The following is a 9,886-nucleotide window of genomic DNA, read 5'->3' as shown; positions in this document are numbered from 1 at the left end:
CTTTTTCGGATGGACGGAGTATGTTTTAGGCAACTTACATGTTATGTTTAAGCAAAGGATGAAAATGATGTGTAACAAAACTGGTTGCAAGAAAACAATGGTAGGCAAAGTTTTAGGGCTTGTTTTGTGCAAATTCAGTAGTACTGTGAATCAAACATGAAACTGGCATGGGTATTCTTCTGAAGCAAAATTTCAGGTGTTTTCGGCAACTTTGGTGATATGTTTAGGCAACTTACATGTCATGATTAAGAAAGAAAGAAATGAATGTAAAAAAAGATGGTTGAAGAAAAATAAGGTTAGGCAAGAAAGGATTACTACTATGCAACAATTGTTGTCATATAGAGATAGATTTATGGTACCTGGTGTCAGAAATTGACTGAAAGTGACTTGAGCTTGGCCTTGTTGAACAGGTACAAGAAGTTTATTCAGCTTGAAAAGCCTTGCAGGCGATGCCCTGTCCTCTTATTCTAGAAGAAAAATACAACAACAGATGAAACATGTGTATTTCCTGGACAGTTAGGCAACTTGACATCAGAACTTGGGCAAGTGTTGATCAAAAGTGAAGCAACTGTGTATTACCTCGTTAGATCCGGTCTTTTGACATTTTTCTTTTGATGGTTGTTCCACGACAGTGTCTTTCTTAGAATTTCAATCACCATATGTGGAAACACTCGAATTGCTGTTGATGTCCAACAGACGTTTGCCACTGGCAGCAATCTCCTTTCTTCCTCAACGCTGGTACCCAATAAAGGGTGCTTCTCTGGCCCTGCAACAAGAACACGCAACAAGTTAAAAGAACACACAACAAGTTTATTGAATCTTTTTTCGGACACACCTCGTGATGATCTTCAATCACATGTGAGGGATCAGCATCACGATTAACTGCATAATGATCTTCTTGAATGCCATTTTTGCTTGGTTCATCCATTAGTTCCTACTACACAAAAAGAAAAAGAGTGCATTCAGATGACTTTCTGGATATCGTCTCTCGGATACTGGCAACTCACATACCAATTTCAGGCAAGTAAACCCAAAAAAACAGGCGAATCGCCTTCCAATGCGCACTGAAAAATAACAAAAACATGACTCATCTGAGGCATCTGTTGTTGTTAACGTACCCAGATCATCATGGACAAAATCATCTGAGGCATGTGTTGTCGTTGACATGAGGCGCCTCAAAAATGAAAGCACGTGGCTGTAAAAAACAGGGGGGAGAATACCCCCATTCGGCACCCCCAATTAAAAAAAATCCCAATGTAGCAAAACAAGAGATAAAACATACAATGATAATGTGTTGTCACATTTAAACTTCAAGTATAAAATTACCCCAATTATTATGAAATGTTAAGGAAAATAAATGAAGAGCAAGGTTCATGTGTTATTTGAGGCAACTACATACAAAATTTGAGGCAATTATTATGAAAAAATAACAAACACATGGAGACTACTAACCAGTATATGCACCACATATAAAAAATGATTGAAAGGTAGCAACTCGTATTGGGTTTGTAGGCAATTTCCATAGATAATGTAGCAACCTCATCAGCTTGCTAGCCGAATTAAAATAAATAGCGAAAGTCAGGAGCAACTACAACTTGGTTTGTAGGCAATTTGCATACAAGTTTCAGGCAAATAAATGTGGACCTATATTATGCGGAACATCAAGTTGTGTTGTGTCCCATGGACAAATGCTTTAGTTATTGCAGGCAAGTTGTGCTCTAATCTAAGCAAATTGCATATTATATCCAAGCAAACCAGGTTTTCTTTAGAGAAGGGATTAAAAGGCAGCAACTCATACTGGGTTTGTAGACAATTTCCATAGATTCTGCAGCCAACTCATTAGCTTGCTTTCCGAAGAAAATAAAATAGTGGATACAAACAGCCCGTCGACCCATTAAGCAAGTCCAATAGCAGGAACAAGGCAACTACTAACAAAAAAATCATGCAAGTTTGAGCAAGTCCAATAAAAGAAATGAGTATAATAGCTCAATATCATTGTTTTTAAGGCGTCCTGCATTGGACGCTTAGGCGACACTTAAGCGATAAGGCGCCCGGGCAGCGCCTTACAAATATGCCCGCCTTAGGCGTCGCCTAGGCGCTAGAGCGGGTGGTGCTCGCCTTAGGTCGCCTTACCGCCTTAAAAACAATGCTCAATATAAATCTTGTTTTCCCCGCTTTATTATATGCTGTAATCACTTGGACACAGATAAGCAAATATCTATCAAGTTCTCATACATGACACATGTATAGTGGCTAAAAAAGAATTAGAATGATAACGAAACAACAGATTACTTAATAATGCAGTCTCTTTTTTGCCATGTGTTATGAATATAATCATAGTAGAGAGTTTATACTTGCTACTATCATCTCTCCGAACTATCACAGCAGATCAACCCAAGCCAATGCACCTTGTGCTAAGAAACATCATCACGCATAGGGGAAGCACAATTACAGAAATGGAAGGAGAGAAAGGAAAAAAATACTCCTTTAAATTGCAGCCATCACCAGCAACAATTCAAGAGAAAGGCACCAACACCATCATCCACCTGCTACCTCGGTGCAATTTTTCTGCTCCAGACCTCCAGTTCAAGCTACAGCCAGCACCTGTACACGGTCACAAGTAAAAGTTCAGACATCGGAGCTGGGGCAGCTGTAGGATGCAGCAGGAGATAGCAGTAGGGAGAAGGAGGTGCACCAGCAGCTAGCAGCAGGAGGTCGAGGCCATCCCTGATGTGGCCTGCGGCGAGATGCTTGAGGCCCACTTCCGCTGTGTGTTGTTCGTTCGCGTTTCCCTTCGCTCCGTAAAACCCGACAACGGAACACCTGGCGATCGGGATCCCGATCGGACGGCTCGTAAGGGTGTGTGCTCAAGACCTCTAAATAGCAAAGCTTTGCTTTAAAGAATTTAGGTTGTTGTATAATAATAAGATCAGAATATCAAGAAAATGACATAGTGCACATGACGTGGATACCTTAATTATTGATTAAACTAGTAAGTGACAGTGATTCTTGTTAAGTCTTAGAAAAAGAATAAAACCTTTATTACAGATTAGATGAAATGGCACAGCTTCTCATCCAATAATTGGAAAAGAGAACAACATACACCACTTGTTTACTGTGCATGGTAAAGATTAGATGCCACAGAATTTCAACCTCCTGCTGATTCAGTTGCACCCGGTTTAAGGAAAAGGATGTAGCTGTTCGACAAATAAGTAGGAAAATAGTTTTGACCTGCTCAAGTCAAACCCAATCTAACCCCTGTAGGCCTGCTACATACATGATGTTGCTGTTGTGGGTAGGTGTGCATAGCTTCTGCATTATCTTTTCTTTATGTATGAATTGATACCGACTAAATGAAACTAGGAAGATAGGACAAGACTTTTGGGGAAATCATTTGACCAAGCTAGCTCGCACGGCATACACCCTGCCAACGCAAGTGAAGGGATGCTGGATGCTGAGAACGTGCACACTTGAAGAGCTAGTCGAGGCCATATGATGATCGCTAACAAATTATTCCATCAACCAACTGCACTGGCCAGTGGCCACTTACTGATCGTAGTTACAACAAATTATTTCATCAACCAACTGTAGTGAGTACTGACCACTTACTGCTGATAGGTATTTTAACTATAACTGCACCTATTCCATCAACCTAATAATGCAAATCAAAATTGTAAGAAAATGCAAAAAATGTTCAGTAAACACCCCTTCACCTACCTCATGTGCTCTTCTCCAAATCATGTACGCGAATGCGTCCATCACAGATCACATCTCGCGAATCTGCCAACAAAAAATAGGGATCATCACAAGGTGAATTTTCTCTTCTGCCACCAAATGTCAGTACCTCAGGCATAGCAAAACTGGTAGGAGAAATGGTCAGATTAAGTATTAACACATCAACGTCCTCGGAAGTCAAACTTACAAATAAACCACATTAGATATGCAACATCAGCTAACCGTTGAGGTGTTGACCCAAATTTTATTTTCATCACTGCTCACTACAACCAGACCGGATCAAACAAACTAAAGAACAGAGCAGGTTGTTCCTTTCCCGTCTCGCTCTTTCTTCATCAGATAGTTTGGCACTTCATCCTTACAGACAAAAGCTTAAGCCTGTGGTTTCCAAGCTAGATTCTCGAGGAAACCATGCATCCACTCAGTCACTCACACAGGAACGGTTTTCCCGTTCCTTTCTTCGGTTTGGCTCTTGTGCTACTGGTTTGCTTGGATTCTCCCACCAGTTCCTGCACAGACCAGGAGAAGAGCTCCCTACTCCAGCTCCTCACTGGGCTCTCGAGCGATGGCGGCCTCACAGCATCATGGCAAATCGACACTGACTGTTGCACGTGGGAAGGGATCACCTGCAACCAAGATAGGAGGGTCACTGATGTTTCGCTGGCATCTCGAGGCCTTAAGGGGTCCATCTCGCCGTTCCTTGGCAACCTCACTGGCCTTTTGCGCCTCAACCTGTCCCAGAACTCGCTGTCCGATGGGTTGCCACTGGAATTAGTGTCATCCAGCAGCATCCTTGTTCTTGATGTCAGCTTCAACTGCCTGACAGGAGGCCTGAGTGAGTTGCCATCTTCAACCCCTACACGGCCTCTACAGGTACTGAACATCTCAAGTAACTTTTTTACAGGTAGGTTTCCATCCACAACATGGGAGGTGATGAAGAGCCTGGTCGTGCTTAATGCTAGCACCAACAGTTTCACTGGGCAGATACCCACTACGCCCTGTGTTAGCGCGCCATCTTTTGCTGTGCTTGAACTCAGTTTCAACCAACTCAGTGGAAACATCCCTCCAGGACTTGGTAATTGCTTGGCGTTGAAATTCCTCTGTGCTGGCTACAACAACCTCAATGGGACACTTCCAGATGAACTCTTTAAGGTCAGGTCATTACAGTACATCTCGTTACCTAACAATCGGTTACAAGGAGCGCTAAATGGCATCATCAAACTCACAAATCTTGTCACCCTTGATCTTGGGAAGAATGAGCTCAGTGGAAATATTCCAGATTCCATAGGTGAGCTGAAGAGATTGGAAGAGATCCATTTGGGCCACAACAACATGTCAGGGGAGCTGCCATCAGCTCACAGCAACTGCACAAATCTCATAACGGTTGACCTCAAGGCAAACCAATTCAGCGGAGAACTTACCAAAGTCAACTTTGTAAGCCTGTCCAAGCTAAGAAAATTAGATCTTGTTTTCAACAACTTCACTGGCACAATTCCAGAAAGCATATACTCCTGCAGCAAGCTGACTGCACTAAGGCTATCTTACAATCATTTCCATGGCCAATTGTCAGAAAAGATAGGCAATCTGAAGTCTCTCCGCTTTCTATCACTTGTTAACCTCTCCCTTACAAATATCACGAGAACACTTAAGATCCTTGAGAGTTCCAGGAGCCTCACCACCCTTTTTATTGGGTTCAACTTCCTGCATGAGACCATGCCAGAGGATGGCATCATTGATGGTTTTGAGAATCTTCAAGTTCTTTCTATGAGTTATTGTTCAATGTCTGGAACAATACCTGATTGGTTATCAAATCTCACAAATTTGGGGATGTTATTTTTGCAAGGCAATCAACTAACTGGGCCAATACCTGACTGGATTAGCACCCTAAACTTTCTCTTCCATCTAGACATATCAAACAACAGTTTTACAGGGGAAATTTCAACTGCCTTAGCGGAGATGCCAATGCTAAAATCAGATAAGATTGCAGCAAAGGCCTTCTTTGAGCTGCCTGTTTATGTTTTCAGTCCATTTATCCAATACATCAATGCTGGTGCATGTCCGAAAGTGCTTAATCTAGCCGTCAATAAATTCACTGGTGTGATCCCGGGGGAGATGGGCCAATTAAGAGCACTCGTTTCACTTAATTTGAGCTACAACAAATTATCAGGAGAGATCCCAGAACCAATCTGCACCCTCACGAATCTGCAGATGCTCGACTTGTCCAGCAATCATCTTACTGGTACAATTCCGGCCGCACTAAACAATCTGCACTTTCTTTCCAAATTCAACATTTCTAATAATGACTTCGAAGGCCATATTCCAACTGCGGGCCAGCTTAGCACGTTTCCAGATTCTAGCTTTGATGGGAACCCAAAATTGTGTGGTCCTATGATTGCAAACCATTGTGATTCAGCAGAAGCGGGTCCAGAGTTCATCAACACCGGCAAAGAGATTGGCCGTAAAGTCACCTTTGCAATCGCCTTTGGTGCTTTCTTTGCAGTAGGAGTCCTATATGATCAGATGGTCTTAGCCAGATATTTTGGCTAAAACCTTGTAACTGCTATCACTGCCCAAACCGTTACGTGATCTCAAGTAGTTCCCAGTTCAGCAAGACCATGTCAGTGGCTCCAGCCCTAGCAAGAACAACATCCCTTGTAAACCTGCTATCTTGAGTTAGTGACGTTTCATTGTTGTACTCCATGTAACAGAAACATGATTAGCAAGTGAGCAACGTTAACAGTGAGCATCATTGTACTCCATGTAACTATTTGTTCAGTATTTACTTTGATTTTTTTTATCAAAGAAGGGCTTCCCCCTTCCGATTTTCATTACTGAAAACCAACATCGACCAAAGTATTTGCCAGTATTTACTTTGATACCTATGCATAGGGTGATGAATGTTTCTTTTGATAGTTGACCAGAGGACATATAATGAGCAAAATCGCCAACGCGCACATAAGCAATCTGCAGTCTGGCAAACTGAAATCTGTAACTATTTGCAGTCCAGCAATCTGCAGTGAAGGAACCTAAAGCTCGATGCAGAAAAACACGCGCTGAGAGAAAAAATTGTGTAACTATTTGCAGACTCGCTTTGCAGTCTAGCCATCTAACTCCAACCCAGGGTCGCAATTATCCAGAGAGGAAAAAAACGCGCTGAGAGAAAAATTCAGAAATGTCAACGAAGCTAGCACTACAATGTGGAATTAAGCAGCTGCTCCCTGGTTTCCATAATACCTCGGTGAAGGGCTCACGGTACGCCGGGCCTTGGTCGAATCTCCCATCCCCTGCCTGCCTGGCCTCCTCGGACCAACGGAGGCGGGACACGAGCCGCCGCACGCCGCCGTCCTCCAGCGCGCTTAGCGAACCTGGAGCAGCCGGCCCGCCGCCACGCCGGGTCGCCGCGAGTCGCTGCATCCCCCTCGCCGGGGAGCTCCGGGAGGGGGAGGCTTGGTTCGATTTCTGCCTGGCCTCTGGGCTCTGGCCACTGGAAGTGGGACTGCGGGAGCACCAGTGCGGCGGTGCGGCCAAGCCTCGAGACGCCGGCGCACTGAGTTGGGCAGAACTCGACGTTGGGCCTTATGGGTGCAATATTTGGGTTGGCTTGCAGATAACAGTTTGGGCTGGCTTCATCTTGGGCTTCAAATTGGGTGGGCTTAGAGATGCTTCAATGTAGATAAAATTGTACTGCATTCCCCTAATAAAAGATAAAATTGTACTACATGCCTACAAAAAGATAAAATTATTTCTCAAAAAAAAGAGATAAATTTGTGCATGTCCCTCAAAAAGGAATAAAATTGGATTCTCCAAAAAGGGACAAAATTGTGCGTGCTCTTTTTTTGTGGGAAAGGAACTTTCATACTCAAATAGGATGCTTACAATCAGCAGCTACAATGGTAGCAAAACCTCTAGGCCTCCTTTGGTTTGTTGGAATTTCATAGGAATTCTAGAGGATAGGATTCTTATAGGATTTTTTTTCCTTTAGAGCCCTTTGGTTCATAGGAATGGATTCCTATTCCTATATAGGATTGGTTCCTATCCTCCATATTTCATAAGAAAATAAAAATGAGCCTAGACTCAATGGAAAATTTTCTTTGGTGTCAACCAAATGACATCTCGTTTCCTATTCCTACTCATAGGATTTGAGATACATGTCATCCCATTTCCTACAAAATTCCTATTCCTACGATAATCCTATCCTATGAACCAAATGAAGCCTAGGGCACTAGTAGAAAAATGGTCAAACATGAAGCGCATTAGTGCCAGTTTGAATTTGAGCCGGCACTAATGTGTACATTAGTGCCGGTTCCAACGGCTAGCCGGGCCGCTCTCATTAGTACCGGTTCGTGGCGAACCTTTAGCACCGGTTCGTGCCACGAACCGGTACTAAAATGAGTGGTGGCAGGATGTTGTCAGTCCGGGGCCCCTCTAGCACCTTTAGTACCGGGTCGTATCACAAACCGGTACTAAAGGTCGTTCTACATAGACCCTTCGTCCACCCGAGCTCGCTCTGTTCTTCCCCTTTCTCCTCTCCTCTCTGTTCTTTTCCCTCTTCCTCTCAAGCTCATCACATATTTTGCCCAAGATTAGAAGGCCCCCGTCCATTCAAATGATCACAAAGGTTAGCAACTTTTTCCTTTCATCTCTCATTGCTAGATTAGCTCGTGCAATGCTTTATATAGTGATTGATTTTTGAGTTTAGTAATTTGGGAGGAATTATATATATGTGCTAGTATTTGATTTATATGCAATTTGAGGTCAAAAATAACAATTAGTTTGCATATGTAGGTGTGGTTTACTTAGTACCTTCTAAATCTCCGTCGTAACCACCGTCGATCGCTCGCAACGTCCCGTCGCCGGCACCACCTTGTGGTGAGCCTCTTGTTCATGAAGTTTTATATAAAAAAATTGATATTTGTGTGATTTGGATATATAGTTACTCGTATAATTATCTTACCCATACTTTGTTTGTTATACATAATGCCATGGTTTTGATATCCGTCCCCGTCGGCCCTCGTCCGGGTTATGATTCGGATGTGGTATATTCTCTTTTAAAACTATTCATTGCATTTCGTGTTTATGACAAAATATGCCCATCAAGTTGACATAAATATTTGTATGTAGGAGGTAGTTGAACCGGAAATTCCAACCGACCCTATTGTCGAGAGGTTAAATTTAGTTGAAAGAGAAAACGAGGATTTGAAGGAAAAATTAAAAAGAATTGAGGGGGAGAAGATGGAATTGGAGTTGCATGTTGCCGATGTCGTCGATGATCACAAGATTAAGATGGAGAAAATGCGCTTGAAGATTAGAAAGATTAGAAAATATGCCATTCATAGTGAGGCTTGGTATCATTATACTGTTGGATCAATTGTTACCTCAGTTGCAATCTTGATCACATTTGTTGTTGCATTTAAATTCTTTAGTTAGAGAGTTATTTGTTTGTTGCATTTAAGTGTTGTATGATCTTTATGTATGAACTTTATGTATTGTATTAATTTGATGTTTTCGGTGCTGTGTATTGAAGATGAGCCGGCAATGGATGTATGATGACCGATGCTCTCCCGAGTTCATTAATGGCGTGCGTACTTTTCTGCTTGCGGCTGAGGCAAACAAGCGAGCAGATGGTTTTATGCATTGTCCATGTGCTGGCTGTAAGAATGGTCACAATTACTCTATGTCAAGAACCATTCACGTCCACCTGTTTGAGTCCGGTTTCATGCCCCACTATAATGTTTGGACCAAGCATGGAAAAAGAGGGGTTGTGATGGAAGACAATGAAGGAGAAGAGGACGACGACAGCTATCCTGGCCATGGATTCCCTGAATACAATGATACAACAATGAGGGAAGAAGCTGAGCCGGTAATGCGGGAAGAAGCTGAGCCGGCAATGCGGGAAGAAGCTGAAGAAGAGGCATCGGATGAGCCCGTTGATGATCTAGGTCGGGCCATTGCCGATGCAAAGAGAAACTGTGCAAGTGATTTAGAGAAGAAAAAGTTGCAGCGCATGTTAGAGGATCATAAAAAAATGTTGTACCCGAATTGCGTAGGTGACAAGAAAAAGCTGGGTACCACACTGGAATTGCTGCAATGGAAGGCAGAGAATGGTGTATCTGACAAGGGATTTGAAAAGTTACTGGTAATGATAAAGGAT

At 42.8% G+C, this 9,886-nt stretch overlaps 1 protein-coding gene across 1 annotated transcript; it reads left to right on the top strand.

The window, feature by feature from the left end:
• The first annotated feature begins 3,453 nt into the window (after nt 1-3,453).
• Nucleotides 3,454-6,481, top strand: LOC123132314 (receptor-like protein 2). Its single transcript, XM_044552102.1, has one exon. The coding sequence runs from the start codon at nt 4,147-4,149 to the stop codon at nt 6,280-6,282; it is 2,136 nt and encodes a 711-aa protein (XP_044408037.1). The 5' UTR covers nt 3,454-4,146; the 3' UTR covers nt 6,283-6,481.
• The last annotated feature ends 3,405 nt before the right edge of the window (nt 6,482-9,886 follow it).

Source organism: Triticum aestivum, chromosome 6A (genome assembly GCF_018294505.1).
Source record: "Triticum aestivum cultivar Chinese Spring chromosome 6A, IWGSC CS RefSeq v2.1, whole genome shotgun sequence".
Lineage (NCBI taxonomy): Eukaryota > Viridiplantae > Streptophyta > Magnoliopsida > Poales > Poaceae > Triticum > Triticum aestivum.
This window is presented reverse-complemented; position numbering and strand designations above follow the sequence as displayed.